Raw genomic sequence first — 16,446 nt, 5'->3', positions numbered from 1 at the left:
TTTATCTAAGGATAAACTTTTCTCATGAAAGTGAAATGACATTGTTATGCTCAATCTCAAGCAGTATATTTGTAATCTAATGTCTACACACAATACAGCAACTGTAATTGGAATTATGCAATTTCCTATTTTCTTACAGTACTAACATTGAACAGCAATATCTAATAGCAAGAGACATGGCACTGAATTTGACTTTTTCCATTAACTGCAAGACCATGTGCACCTTCTGATTGGCGTTTGAAAAGAGACAACATTTAAAATTTTAACATTTCCACTTTGTTTGCAAATAGCATCTAAACACAACAGAAGGCACTGCCTTTGCACATACAGTGCAGATATCCACTGCATATGATGGAAAAAGAACGAAATGGTCAAGGACACAAAGTTAATTTATTTAAACTCTCTTCTCGATCTGCGAAAAATATTAGAAAAATTATATACGTATTTAATTACTGTCATCATGCAGATTAATCCATGCTTAACAAAAACTAGTCATGGATAATTCCTACATACAAAGAATCATGCAAACTTCTTCAACCTGATATAGAACAAAGATTAATAACAAATAAATTAAAACATACAAAGCTCTTCCTTTGAAAGGAGCTTAAAAAAATAAAGTTTTCCAAAGGAAGACCTGTAATACTAACAGGTTTTTCAGCAAGCCAGAGCATTACGTCCCAAAGACTGCAGATATACACTCATATACTGAGAAAGTTTTTCTGCTCCAACAGTTTCTAACTTCCCTGCATCATTTCTGTCCCACATAACAAAAGTAAATAAATAAAACAAAATTTAATAATAAAATAATAATAATTAAAATAAAATCAGAACAAGTTCATTTTTACAAAAACTTTCAAAAATCCTTCCCAGGAAAGCCTGGTCACTGGCATATCTTGCAATTCAGCAGCAAAAGACAAATGTTTTGCTCTATCTTCCTAAAGTGCCACATATTTTTCACATTTACAAATGCTCAGAACAATAGTTTTACACTGAGTGCTAATATTATTCAACATTTGATATTAATAAAAATTAAATCTAAAGGCCACAAACCTTATCTACAGAGTTAGGAATCTTAAAGCACTTGTGATCCAAAGTCACCCTCTCTCTGACTAAAGTAAAGAGTAGGTAATTATTTCCCAAAATTAAGCCCTAACCATGGTAAGCTTATTCTCTCACAAATAGTAACTTCATCCATACATAAGTATTTCGCCCAACCCCTCCTTTGAGCTCTCTTTTGTTAACTAGCTATCAACAACCAAAGCAAAACAGTTGAACATGACACAATCTTACCACATGCACAGCTGAAAAGAATGTAAGAGTTTATGAAATATGTCATCATAAGCCAGGATACTGATACATGTACAGGATACATGATTATCTCTGATTCTGAACTAAGAAGTCCGCAAGAGAAACAATGGAAACAAAATGTATGTGTTCTTGTATAAGCAAATACAGACAGGATACATAATGAAATCTTTCTGCCTCCCCTATGCTTGGCCAATAAAAACATCACCCGTTTTCAAATTTCTTTCTGAGATCCTGTCCTATAATGTACTGATGGAACACTCCCTGAGAAATACAAGTCATGTTTGCACAACCAAAGGTCAACCCAGCCAGAGACAGAAAAATGGCCTCAATTTTACACAAGGTTTTCTCCCAGTTCTGGTACAAATTGCACATAGGTTTTGGCCTAACAGGGCTGTCAGACTTGCCAGGCTCATTTTCATGTTAATACCAATACTCTTGATATTCTACCAGGATCCAAAAACTGGAGGCAAGAAGTACCTCTAAAAGCATCTGAAACTACTTCTCAGCGTTACCAAGGAGCATCCCACTCAGCCAAACTGCTGCTCTGCCACATACAGCCACACAGCCCACTGCCTTCTCCAGACTACACAGTAAAAGTACCAGAAAAAAAAAAAGAGGCTGTTAACCCACCATAACAACAGATGAATACATTTGTATAGCGAGCACATGTTGCATATACCAAAATGCTGGCCTACACTTTTCAAGACCAGTGTTTTAGAAAAATAGCTCACTAAGTATCTCAAAGGTCATTTTCTGCACTCTATACCTAAGCCAGCCTCGTGATGCTCAACGCGCTTGTGGATTTTTTCCCCATTAAGTCTGACTAATCTGACCTTTAACCTAAAGAAGTAGTCAGCACACCTTAGAGAAAGTACGCTCTCCTACCGTCAACCAGAAGCCTCTGAAACATTCCTCCAGCGAAGAAAAAAATGCAAAATCTGCATGTGCACTGACAAAGCAGCAAAGGAAAGCTGCTGCAGCACATCTAAACAAACAAGGAACAAAACAGGCTGGCTGAGCAACCCAAAGACAACTACCAGAGGGGCATGAAGTTCTGAACAATAAATCAGTATTATGGTTTTGGGGGTTTTTTTTGTTTGTTTTGGTTTTTTTAATACTGATTTCTGTTAGAAAGAAAACCTACTAAACAACATTTTAAGGTAAAGCCATTGAGAATTAAGAATACTTCTTCTGATGAGAGAATTTCCTTAATTCAGTGTAGATTTAGAGTTTTATATTAAAAAATGATTTCCAAAAGAGGCTGCACCTACAGTGCTCACTGAGAGCCTAGCATAATGGAAGAACTATACGATGAAACAGCTCATGAAGCAAAAGACAACAGTAAGCCAGTTAATCAATTACAAGCAGAAGCCTACAAATAAGACTTGTTCATTTTTGGTTAACACTTAAGCATTCTATTTTCTTTTTCAAACACACATACATAAGCCAAATGTCCTTAAAAAGAAACTGAAAAAGCAGTTCTGTTAAAAACAGATAAGGCCCCATCTTCAAGTACAGTTTAAACAAGCTCTCAAATACTACTGCTTTCTTATAAATGCATTCAAAAGAGGAAAAAAAAATAACACAAAATTACTTATGATGATTTTAAATATTAAGAAATGAAGGCAGTATCCAAATGCATTCATTGTGGTGTTACAAAAACTCAAAAAAAACCTTTAGATAGTCTGATTTCACTGTGCTTATTCCTATACCACTTGAAAGCCAGATTATTGTGAATAGGAAGACAACCCTAAAAATCATTCCAAGCACTCACAAGATCATTTATGAATCATTAAAGAGTACTTCAACTGCACAAATAAAACATTCCTCAAAGAAAGGAGTCACTAAAACCACCTCCATCTCCTGCTGACTTTTGGTTGAAGAGCTATTGACATCTCAAGCAACACTGCCTTCATCAAGAGGATCACAAGGAAGATCTAAAATTAAGTGCTTGAAAAGAGCAAGATCTCAAAGAACCTCAAATCTCTTCTCAAATTTATTATTTCATGAAAGCATGCAACAGGAGAAAGAAGTCTACAAAAAAGCAACCCTTCGCCTGTGTCATACCAGCCTATATCATCTGTCCTTTCCTCAACCCTTCTCCCACTCAGCTTCACCAGCTAAAATACTTATAGGCTTCACATTCCCTCCTGACTTGTTTGTCCAGCTACAAACCCATCTGTGTGCGTGGAAAGCTCCTGAACTAGGTCATAATGCATACAATTAAAACTAACTTTTCAGACAACAAATGGAAAGAAAAAAGGATTCTTCTAAAATACAAACAGCAGCAATCCAGAACAAGCTAATTAATGCTGTGAACAATTCAGCCCAGAAACTGTGAAACTGGAGAATTCAGAAGCTGATGGAGAAGGTGACTACCAACTCTTAACTTCCTCCAACATCAGCTGGGTAAGAAGGGTCTTTGATTTGCAGTGAGTTGTTCTTTATTACCCAACAGCCACTCATCATCAAGAAAAATATCCTTACGTATATGCATGTTTCTCAAGTCTGCAAATGTTGTCCTGTACAGACTGAATTCCATTTGCACAGCAGCTTACAGAAGGAGATCTGAAACTTTATCTTCCGTGTTAGTTACAACAGTAGAAGCTGCTGTACCACCTGTTACCATCAGGACAACTGCTGATGCAACACAACCCATGGTAAGTATACAAACACACCCACAGCACAGCAAACACTGGACGCTGGGCATTTTGAACTGGTTTCTGAGCTATAGCGAAGTGGGCCTCCTTCAACAGACTATCAACTCTGCCACACACAGACAAGAATTAGTAGTATGTTGAAAACACACTGGAAATCTCCAAGCATGTCCTTTGTGGTATAGCAGGGCTCTAAAGTAGAAGATACAGTAAAAGCTTCAGGCTCTCCATGGGACAGTAGCATTTTAAGTTTCCATGAGAGATGTGTTGGATAACCTCAAGACGAAGCTCAGCACGATGTTTCCAGGATGATTCAATTCTAAATCAGTACTTCTTAGTAAAAGACAGCTAATGATCTGTATCTTGAGGGTCATAAATAATGTTTCAGCAGCAATTACACAATATAATGCAGAAAGTCAGTGAAGCCTACATATATACCTAAAGCCTCAACTTTACTATTACAGCTCTATTCATACAAAGCCATTTGCGCTGACATGTTTTGTTATCTAGATTGCTTCTATTATATATACAGCATTTCAAGATTGCACATATATTAAAATAAACAAAAAACAGATTGCCTCACACTCAGATGTCCAAACTTTTGAATAATTGTGTTATCAAATAATAATGGAAATTGAAATCAGGACTGAATGGAGTAAGAGTTAACAGGAGTAAGGAAAGTGAAGAAGCAAACTGAAGGAAATAAAGGTGGAGTAGGAAGAGAGGGGAAAAAATAGAAAGTAGTGAAAGCATACAAAAAAGGGGAAAAGAGAAAACTCAAATTGCAGACTGTTTAAATTTGAGAAGCCCAGTCACTACCATATGGTGGCTGTGGTCTTCGCTATCTAGACCAGAGGTTTAAAATAAACCTCACAGCAAAAGTAAAACAGTAAGTCCTGTTTATGTCCCAAACAGCTCAATTACTGCAGGCATCGATGCCCCCCAAATTATTATTCATTTTACATAGCTGAAAACAGTGGCCACATGAGTTTACTGTGACTAGTTTTCCTTCTCCTCTGAAAACAGCAAAAATATAATTGAGAACCATCACTCTTGGGAGTTGTGAACTACTAAATACACAATTCCTTCTTTGGGAGTAGAAAATCACATCCGCCCACTGTTTTTCGCTGGGAATTACCCCCCTGAACACTCACTGGAAGCTTCTTGCATTTGTTAGCCTGATACTTGGAAGGGATACTGTGTAATTGAGGTCATCAGAAGACACATGTACTGTGAAACAAGCACTGGATATTTCTGCAAGTTTAATTACTGCTTATCGCTGTCAGAGACCTGTACTTCTCCTAATGTAAGTGACTTCTGAACACCACCCGCTTTTTATCTGCACCATTTTTAACAAATAAGTCCTGTAACAGGGCTTGAGAGGCAACCATAAGAACTAATAACAGGTCTGACATAACCAGGCATACTGTATGCTCTACTTCTCCCACTCTTCAATTTGCAGCACTGGAAGAGAGTATAAATTGAGCTTAATTACAAAATTGCCTGTTCAGTCCTTGAATCAGAAAATTACACTTCTACAATTTCTCCTCATTCTCATTTCCCCTTTTCCCAGAGAACATACACTTCCAACACTACTTTTCATCTTTTCCAAACACTTCTACAATCATGCTCCTCTACCCCAGCCCCTACCCTTCCAAGCTTCCCTCTTCTCACTCACTCCTACAGTACAACACCACCTGTCTCCATACTTCACAGCCTTCCTCCACACAGCCTCTCAGCCACTCACAGGGTCCTCTGTCACAGGGCGACATTTTGTGGGATTAGGGAAGGGGCAAAATGCAGAGAGCCCAGAACCAACCACCAGCTGTCCTGCTCCCAGCATCTTGGGCACAGTCTCATTTCTTATTCACTTCTTGCCTCCGAGCTGCCATTACGAGAATTGGGTCTCACCCTTACATCTCCTAACTGCTGACAGAGGCAGATAGCCTTTTCTTTTTACATGCAATCAAAGACTGCTGCAATACTGCAATATTTAAAAGTCATCTGTGACTTCAAATTAATTCTGTCTGAAGCAATACGCTAAAGAAAAATATATATATATAGAAAAAACACATAGGAGAAGCAGTTCTTGGCCTTTTTCCTACTCCTACTTTTTCCTATTCTAATAAGAAGCCCACACATTTGTTTTCTGGACTAGAAATTAACATTCAATCCCAACCAGAGTTAGGAAAAAAAACACAAAAGCCATCATAAAACAATAGAAGGAAACTATTCAACTCCAATCATCTTCCTTTCTTCCTTTATGTCACATTCAGAACCTTTCTTAAAAATAAAAAATAAATAAAATAAAAATAAAAAGCAATCCCCTTGGAATTTTAAATTTGGAAATTTTACACCTTAAATTCTTATATTGAAATAGATATATAAAGCACCTCAAAAGACTGGTGCAGTCTGCTTTTGAAACCTAAAGTAGTGCTGAACATTTAGAGTAAAATGAACGTGCTGTTTTTATAAAACTTACGGATACGTACAATGACTGCAACTGGATGGTTACTGAAAAGTGGGTGACAGAGGAGATGATAAATCTACAAGTTCTGAAATGTCTCTGAAGAATGGAAAAGCAAAGCTTTTTCAGTTCAACAACGTGCCCAGCTGAGACGTAGCTGGGAGCAACTTTGCAGCCACTCCTCAAGCTCATCTCAAGATGGAAGCATAACCTTGGTCATTGAAACAACTTGTTCTTTCAATTTTTTAATATCACAAAAAATTCAAGTGCAAAGCCCTGACAATTATTTTTAGTAGCATGAAGTCCACATAGCCTGACCAGATTTTTGTTTTGACCTTTTAATAGTACTCATCATAAAGAAATATCTTCCACTATATCCTTAAATGTGTTTTAAGTTACAAAACACTCTTCACATCCGTGTCAAAGAAAACTGGTCTTGTACGAGATCTACAATGCAAGAAACTTACGGAAGTCGTTAAACTCCTCATCAGGAAGGATATATTTGACTATGAAAATACAGGGCTTGCCACATGGGATAGAGGTAATTCACCCAATCAGGTATTTAATAATAATCCACTAGTAAACCAAAATAAACAAGAAAAAACAATTGGCACCCTACATAAAAGAAAGAACTAGTCCCCATGCAAAGTATTTGGAGATTTTAAGTCAGGAAAACATTCACTTACACACAGATAGAGACAATTTCTCAGCAAAACATTTATGCAGGAACGCATGGTTAAAACCAAAGGTATCACTCAAGGAAGGACTGAATGCCACCTCCAGACATGACTAAGGAAAACAGAGCAAATGGTGCCTTCTGTTCTTTTTGTTTTGACAGAAGGCAGCTTCCTCATCCATTTTGTTTACAAACACTGCTAAGTAGAGTATTCTTGAATCAGAAACAAAACAAGTTTGGAAAGATACATTTAACAGAAGCATAGAGGAACTATTCTGAAGAACAAACGTATCTAAACAGAGACCATCCCAGGGAAAATTCTACCAAGAAAGCTCCTTGAAGCATAAACACAGTTACCCACGCTTAGGACTCCAGTTCTGCCCCTGTAGCAATCTGAGCAGCTGCTGACTTCCTCTCTGTTGTGCAGATAAATACCTATAAAAGTGTCAGTACTACATTGTCCAGTCAGCCACAAGAACTGCTGGTGTAAACAACAGCCTGCATTTCCAGTACAGCTTACGTATTACCACTGAAATTCAAAAGGTTATATTTAAAATGAGACAGAAGAAAATACAAAGCTACTCTGCAAATGAAAAATCCAGGGAAAACACAAGTGAAGAAGCTGCATACTGAAAAGTGGGGAGAACCACTCTTTCACCATGGTCATAAGCAGTCAGTCTGTCTGTGAACTCTAGGACCTCAAACAAAAGGACGCTGCTGACTGCCTTCCCACTTCCCTCCCAACATTAGACTGGAAGAAGAAATCGACGATTAACTGTGCAATGAGTTATTGATCACTGCTAATTTTCACCTACAACAAACATTCAGGAGACATCATTTGTATGAGAACATGAGCCTGCCTTGGTGTGCCCCTATAACTTGGCATTTTTCAGATACAAATAGTAATTCTAAAAGTTGGATAGGTTAAATTAAAGGGGATACCTGAAGGGTTTCTTTGGTGGTTTCCTTTTTTTTTTTTCCCTCTCCTCACAGGTAACATGCAATGCTGAAGATCATTTCTCTTAAGTATTTTAGATACAGAATCCCTGCTTCCATGCAAACAGCTTGCTACTACAACTAAAAAGCAGCTGGGCTCATCCACCTTCAGCATCCACAGTGATAGGGAGTGAAAACCCCATGTGGTCAGCAAAAGGCAGCCCGGCAGTCAGACTTGGAAAACGGAGGATAGGTCAGGTTACACCTGCATGCAGGTTCCAACAGGAACCTTTCCACCACAGCTACCCTCACACATTAACCTTTTCCATAACACACTCAGAACAAACTCAGCAAAAGCTGAGTTTTTCTGGAGGCGTTGAGCAGGTATGAGTAGTTTCTGTGACCTGTTACCATGAGACCTGCTCAGAGCAGTCCAGCTGGAGCATTCAGAAGAGCCTCAGAGGGCTCAGGTCCCCCACCTCTACACGTGGGGGCAGCTCACTACTTGCAGCCTCTCACACACTCATTTGTAGACATGTCCATCACAAGGCAAACAAAAACTTAACACTTCAAGTCAGCTTTTTTTGCTTTCATCTACCAGTAGTAATGAAAACCACCACATCAGGGGAACATCCTTCCCCACACGGATGTTAATGGAACACAGATGATCTCCAGGACTGGGTTCAGACAAGGAGGATACAGTCCACTTAGCCAAACAGGCTACATTTTTCTTGTGTACTCAGAGTTGTGAGATATTCTGTAATTCTTTCATTTTAGAACTAAGCATTATTACACACAACATGTGTTGCATTTTTCATGCCATTCATGTTTTACAACTTTGCTTTTAAGGCTGAGGAATACTGGTAGTCCAGTGTCATTAGTATATGTTCCCAACAAGACAGGGCCAAGTATTAATCTAATCATACAGAAACATCATTGAACCCATTTCTGAAAGCCAGCACCATGCCCAACGCCCTCTGATGTCAGACCACATAACGCTTGAAGTGCTGAGATTTATCGTTCCATCCATTTTCTCCTGTCCTGTGAAGTCCTGTCATATACTCATTAGAAACAACTGTACACCATAATAAAGGGATATGCAACAAAATGTAAGACCCCTCACACACACATTTTGGTGTTTCACAAAGTATTAGCATCAGCAGTACCACTCCAGCAAGAGCAAAGCAAACAGTGCATATGCAAGCACCGCTTCCCAGGAAGAAGCAGCTCTTCAGAGCATAATTCTTTTATTCCATAAAAATTGTAGCAGTCAGAAGTCATCCCCAAAGACTGGAAAAAGGGAAATATCATTTCCACGTTCAAGAAAGGGAGAAAGGAAGATACAGGGAACAGCAGGCCAGTGAGCCTCAGGTCTGGGAAGCAGATCTTCCTCAAAGCTACATTAAGGCACAAGTGAGACAAGGTGGTGATCAGAGACAGCCTGCATGCCCTCACCATGGGTAGATCATGTCAGAACAATCTAGTGGCCCTCTATGGTGGAGTACTGACATCATTTGACAAAGGGCAACTAATGTAATCTACCTGGACTTGTGCAAGGCCTTTGACTTAGTCCCATACTACATCCTTATCTCTAAACAGGAGAGAGAATGATATGAAGGCTGGACTATTAAGTGGATAAATAATTGATTAGATGGTCCTACCCAGAAGGTTGCTTTCTATGGCTCTATATCCAGGTGAAGGCAGGCCACACATAGTCTCCCCTCTGGGGTCCACCTTGAGACTGGTGCTTTTCAACACCTTTATCAGTAACATAGTCAGTGGGATTGAGTGTACCCTCAGCAAGTTTGTTGATGAGACTAAGCTGAGCGTAGTTGATGCAAAAAAAGGAAGGAATATAATCCAGAGGGACCAGGACACGCTCAGAAAGTGGGCACGCAAGAAGCTATTGAGATTTAACAAGGCCAAGTGCAAGGTATTGCACATGGGTTGAAGAAATCCTAGATACAAGACTGGGAAAGGAACTCAATAGGAATAGCCTTGTGGAGAAGAACTTGGGGTCCTGATGGATGAAAAGCTGGACATAAGCGAACAGCATGCTCTTGCAGCCCAGAAAGCCAACAGTATCCTTGGGCTGTAACAAAAGATGGGTGCTAGCAGAGAGAAGAAGTGAACTGCTTCCCTCTGTTCTGCCCCATCCAAAGTACTATGTCCAATCCTGGAGCCTCCAGCACAAGAAGGTTGCACAGTTGTTGAAGCAGGTCCAGAGTACGGCCACAAGGATGATCAAAGGACCTCTCCTACGAAGAAAAACTGAGGGAGTTTGGTGTGCTTAGCTTGGAGAAAAGAATGCTCTGGGGAGGCCTCACTGGGGCTCTCCAGTACTTGAAGGGTGCTTACAAGGTCTGTTAGTACACAAGGAAAGGACTTTAAGCTAAAAGCATTAGGTTATATGTTAGGAAGACATTTTTTACTTAGAGTGGTGAGGCACTGGAACAAGATGCCCCAAGAGAGGCTGTGAGTGCCCTACCTCTGGAGGCATTCAAGGCCAGGCTGGATAGAATCCTGGGCAGCCTGATCCAGTAGCGGGCAGCCTTGCCCACAACAAGGGGGTTGGAGCTAGATGATCTTTAAGGTCCCTTCAAAACTAAACCATTCTATGATTCTCCTGAAAAAGAGGTATAGTGCATAAGAGTCAGGAAGCTATTTAATAGGTACTTATCCTGCATTTCCCAAACCCTATAACAACAACACATTCTTTATCAGTCAGCTTGATGTAGGCAAGAAGAGAATGCTTACATACCAATCTCACAACTGAATGTTCTTTACCTACATTTATTCCAACTGAAGTATTTCTTATCTAGAAACACAGCTGCACTTCCAAGGCCTCGAGGATTACCACTAAATCCTTTTATTTCTTTTTGAAGTAAATTCTGACTTAGAGAGGAGGGAGAAGGGAACACCTCTGGGTCAAAGACAAACTTCAGAAGGTCTGCACTGCAATTCTCATCGTGACTTGCAGCTCCATCAATTGTTTTTCTGTTCTAACTGCAGCCGACTACTACAACAACGCGGCCCCAAACAAGCCCACATTCATGGGAAGAAAAGCAGTTAAAACACTTATCCGAGGGCTAAGCACGAGCCTCCCTGCGCTCTCCCGCAGGAGCACGGTCGCGGGGCCGGCGAAGCGGCAGCCCGGGCGGGTGCCAATGTTCGGCTCCGGCCCGTCCCAGCGGCGGCGTCTACCACGGTCTGGCGCGGACCGAGACGCTGCTCGGGTAGAGCTGCTGGAAGAATAGCATCCGCCGTATTTCGGGGAATAAGCAGCAGCGTGCTGCTCAGAAGAGAAAAGAAGGGAGTAGATAACAAACATCGAGAGCCCGAATGTGAACACGGCGGCTTCGTTTCCCCCGGAAAAGCCGTCGGGCTGCGGCGCAGCCAGGACCCCCACGCTTGTCCCGCTCCGCCCCGCTCCTACGAAGGCGGCCCGGGGGGCCCGCGCCGCGCGGCCGCTCCCTGCCCGAAGGGGTTGGGCGGCTGCAGTCGCTCCCCTCCGCCCTTCCCCCGCCGCCGCCCCGCGCCCCCCGCTCCGCTCACCGGCCGTCTCCTCCGCCGCGGCCGGCGCCCCCGCCACGCCGTTCAGGTAGAGGATGGAGAGCAGATGGGGCTGCGTCTTCTCCAGGGCCACCCGCAGGTCCTGGAAGTGGTCCCGCTCCTTGGCCAGCAGCAGGGCGATAAGCAGCTCGGCCTTGCCGTCGCCCGCCGCCTCCAGGTCGCGCAGGTCGCGGGGACCGAGGGCTCCGGCGGCCTCCAGCAGCTCCACCACCTTGTCCACCTCGGTCATGGCCTCCGCGAGGCTCTGCCGGCACTGCGCGAGCAGCTCCTTGTGCTTCGGCTCCATGGTCGCCGACGGCTAAACTTCGGCCCCCGGCCCCACCGTTCGACCGCCGCCCGCGGGGAGGCGCGGGTCCAGGGGGAGGCGCCGCCGCCGGCCGCCCTGCGACTACCGAGCGGGGGCCGGGCCGCCTTCTTCCTCCTCCTCCCCTTGGGCGCTCGGGGGAGAAAGCCCGCTACGGGGCTGCTCCTCGTCCTCCTCCAGCCGGCGCCACGCTCTCCGCCTTCCCGGCAGCCAAACAACTTCTCTTCCTCCTCCTCCTCCTCTACCGCCGCCTCCTTCGCCGACAGCCGGCGCCCCCCACCCCGCGGGGCGGCTCAGCCAACTTCTCTCCTGCGCTCACTGCAGGCCGCGGGGCGAGGAGGAGGGGTGGGGGGAGACGGCCTCAGCTCCAGGCGCCTCCTTTCATTCGCGGCAGCGCGCAGCCATATTGGTCGCACACGGCGGCTGCCCGCGCCCAGACGGTGCAGCGGCGGCGCATGGCCCGACCCGCCCGCTCCGCGCCTCCCGTCGCCGGCAGCGAAACACGACGGCCTCTGCCCCGGCCGCGCTCCGCCCGTCGCTCAGCGGCTCCCGCCTGCCGCCGGGGGGGGCTGTAAGGAGGCGGGGCGCGGGCGGGGCGGCCCCGAGAAGGACCCGAATCCCGGCACGGGGTGGGCGCCGGTGGGGGTGGCCCGTCGTGGACAGTGTTCAAAGAGTGGGGGAGATCAGATCGCTTTAGGGGCCGGCATCCCGCCAGCTCTGCTCGTCCCGCACCGAGCCCGGGCCCCAAAGCGGCGGCGGCGACGAGACAAAGGCCCCGCGGGGCGGTGCTGCTCGGCGGCGGGGGGAGCACCGCCATCTCCCGGAGGCGCGGCCCTGGGAGCGGGGCCTGGAGGCGGCGCGGCACGAATCGGGCAGGGCTGACGGGCTCCGGGGTGGCACCGTTCCGAGGGGCGGTGTGCCAACAGATACACCGAAACTCGTCTGATCTGATAGAAACGCCTCAATACGGGCAGACCACTGGCAGTTTTGTCCAGTAGGAGTTACAGAAATGAGAGTATCAAATAGAAGATATACGTATTAGAAACGGGCGCTTGCTCATCTTCTCCTAAATGTGATTTTGGCTGGTCAATGAACAACTAGTAACTTACCAGTGGAACGCAAATGGCCCTGTTCTCAGCAGCTGCAGGGTGTAATAGTTTGGCAAATAAAAAAGAGTAACAATGTGTGGCTGAATAGCAAGCAGCCTGCCCACATTCCCATCCTGAACAGCAACTCAAATCCCAGACAACCAGGGCACAGGCTGTAGAGTGACCACAGCCACTTAAACCTGAGATTCTTATTTTATCTGAAAGACCCTCACTGGATAAGCATGTAAAGATAACAGCGGTACTCACGACGTAGCAGCAGTGCAACCAGTGGTTGTATCATCTCCATCACATCCAGTAGCAGTTGGGTGACCTGAAGATGCTCTGGGCCAACACCTGGGTGCTGTTGTTTTCTGTGAGCTCGCTGACTGGGAGCACTGAAGTTCCATGCTGTATATCCTGTTGTATTATGCAGTTCAACAGGTGATGATGATCTCTCTTATGTGTAAACAGCCTTGGTTTGTGTGCATAATCATGATACCAAATCCAGCACAATTCTTAGTGGGAATACAATGTGAAGGCAGTTGGGGATTTTTTCCTGTTTAGGAGGTCATTATTCAAAGAAAAGCCTAACAATGTTTGCTAGTATGCTATGGGTTTGAAACAAGTTTTTTTGTTTGTTTGTTTTGTTTTGTTTTGTTTTCCACATTTTATCCCATGTTGCTTATGCTTTTGTGGATTGCTTTCTTCTAATTCTGCATCAATGGTTTTCTTAGTGAGTCTTTTATGGGCAACACATGCAGAGATCCGGATCGCTGGCTACCAGTTGGTGTTGTAATGCCTGCAAACCTCATTATTCAGGGACCATTTGATTTTATCTGAAAACATGCCTACTTCTCTCAAAGAAACTGGGCAGACTTTAGTCAAGAAAGCAATAGTACATTCCAGAAATACTAGTTAATGCTGGTGTACACAGCTTGTTTTCAGCTCTGCAGAAAGAAACAGAAGCCATCCAGAATGGAGCCACTGGGGAGGTGAATGCAGTGCGTGGCTGAGGCCAGTGCAGGCACAGGTCTTGTATTCTAGCAGTCAGCAACCCTGCATGCAGCACACGGGTCTTGGCACTAGGTTATCTCTGAGGTCCCTTCCAGCCCTAGGCATTCTATGATTATTGTAAAAAACGTGTTATCTCCATTCTAAATCTCCCCCTTTTTAGATTAAAAAGATTTCCCCTTGTCCTATCACAAAGGATACAGCTAAAGAGTCTTTGTTTTTTCCTTACAGCCTCCCTTCAGATACTGAAAGGCCACTATCAGGTCTCCTTGAAGCCTTCTCCAGGCTGAATACCCCCAGCTCTCTCAGCCTGTCCTAACAGGGGATGTGTTCCATCCCTTGATGGAACAGGTATATGTGTTATATCTGAAGGCTCGAACTATGAAACATACAAAATTATTGTGCCAATGTGAAGTGACCAAGATTTGGATCATTACAATACCCCAGAGTGTACAACTCTATTGCCAAGATAACAAAGAAGCAAAGCCAATTTTCAAGAAAACCTCCTCTAAAGTCCTCAAGAAGAAAAGTAAGACAGGGAGGGAAAGACTCACTCTGGTTTCCCTGCCAAGTTTTTTGGGATAAACTGTGGAAGAGATTTTCAAACTTAGATATAAGTTAACCAAAGATCTTTGACTGAAACTCAGAGCCTATGACTTGCACAGAATATCCAAGAATATTCTAAGATTTGGTAACACAAGCATGGTTTTTTTGTTTTGCTTTCTTGTTTAAAACAAGATAAATGAAAATTGTTGGTTTTCTTTATTTTTAAATTAATTATTAAAAAGCACTTCCAGAAGACATCCCGTGTGTTTATATAAAATTGGATTCCAAAAAACTTGACAAATAAACAGGAAAAGATCAGTAAATTTTCTGAGCTGTATCTTTGGAAGCCAGACTACTGGGGATGTGTGCTTTGGCCATCAGAAAAAAAGCTGTGACCTTCAGAGATGTTATTAGGGTAGCAGCACTTTTAGTCAGAACTAGAAGAATGACTATTTTGAAATCATTGAGTTAAGCTAAAAGATAAGGTATGGAAAAAGTGTCTTAGATAGGTGATCCATCAATTAGTCATACCAGCCACATGCACAACACTTCCAGGATTTGTTTATTCTTCAGTTGCCTATGCAGTTTGAGAAACGTTTAGGGGACAGGATATCATAAATAATAATAATAATAAAAAAGCAGGTGTTGTGTTGATATTATAATATAACTTATCTTTTTTTTTTTTTTTTTTCCTTTTTTTTTTTTTTGAGAAAGAAATGGACAAACACTAGTGTTGTCCTACAGAAACAAAGTACTCATACACAGAGTCTAAAAAACCAAAATGTGTGTCTGCTTGGTAAATCTGCCCCTGTGAAAGCTCCCTGTGTATATGTACAGTGGAGGTAGCAAAGCGCTTCTGAGACCTTCTCTTGCAGAATTTTCTGTTGGAAGGACAGCATCATCCTCAGCATGTGCATTAGGTTTCAGCCATTCACAGTCATGCAACTGAGGACAATTTCTGTTTTGATTCCATTCAACTCTGTGAAGTATACGGAATCCCAGTAAATTTCACAAAATTAATGGAAGTATATTGTATATATATATGTATACATACATATGCGTATAAAGGAAACCTTCAAAACCATTAAACACAGAGTAAAGAAAAGCAGTAGCAAGAATCAACCTTCAGGACAAGAAGAGTTTGTTCCTGTAATTGCCTGTACACCTTTGTTATTCTGCAATCATTATCGTGGCTTTGTATGCAAACTCAGCACGTTTCCTGAAATGAAATGTTGTGTCATACATTTGAATTAGAATCTGAAAAGAGATTGAAGCTCCTGCAGCATAGCACAGCTCTCACTGTAAAAGTGTATCCTCTGCACAGATCAGACAAGTCTAGACTGAAACCGAGTTAGTTCTGAGCATCATGACAACTATATGGAAAAGGGATAGAGGAGAATAGAAACAGACAAGAGAGATAAACAGCAGAAAAGAAAATCCTACCTGTTTTCAAGAAGGGTTTCAATACAATCATATAAAGCATTGCACCTGCAGTGGCAGAGACTGTACCAGTGAATGTTCTACCTTGCTATTTCTCTGCTTTCCAAAGCCATGAGGCAATGAGATTTATATTCTACGTCAGTCATCCACAGACTGAGTGACACTTCTGTGCTACTTTAGTTTGGGATTTTCTGATATGACACCCTCTAGAAACATCTGGGCTTTCAAACAGATTTCTTATACTATTTTAATAGGACTTATGATAGTCTTCAGTGTAAAAAAAACCTGTCACTCAGTCTCAGGTACTTTATCCTCCTCTGAAGCTACCAGCTACTGGTGTCTGCATCCCAGCAACAGCTCTACTGCTATAATTTCACTGGTGAATCACTTCCTCTAGCTTCAGTGTGAACTATCAGAAAGTTTAATACCCCAAAGGAGAG

General features: G+C 43.1%; 1 protein-coding gene across 2 annotated transcripts in view; it reads right to left on the bottom strand.

The window, feature by feature from the left end:
* Window positions 1-12,726, bottom strand: part of DLG5 (discs large MAGUK scaffold protein 5) — an 89,906-nt gene extending 77,180 nt beyond the window's left edge. For both annotated transcript variants that reach the window (XM_015866802.3, XM_015866805.3), the window contains exon 1: window positions 11,600-12,726. In XM_015866802.3, the coding sequence (XP_015722288.2) occupies window positions 11,600-11,903 (304 nt within the window). In that variant the 5' untranslated portion in view covers window positions 11,904-12,726. The remainder of the gene's footprint in view (window positions 1-11,599) is intronic.
* Between the last annotated feature and the right edge of the window lie 3,720 nt (window positions 12,727-16,446).

This window comes from Coturnix japonica, chromosome 8, assembly GCF_054131305.1.
Source record: "Coturnix japonica strain WE chromosome 8, WE-NBRP24, whole genome shotgun sequence".
In the NCBI taxonomy this organism is placed as follows: domain Eukaryota; kingdom Metazoa; phylum Chordata; class Aves; order Galliformes; family Phasianidae; genus Coturnix; species Coturnix japonica.
The sequence above is the reverse complement of the archived record's forward strand: the minus strand, read 5'-3'. Positions and strand labels throughout refer to the sequence as shown.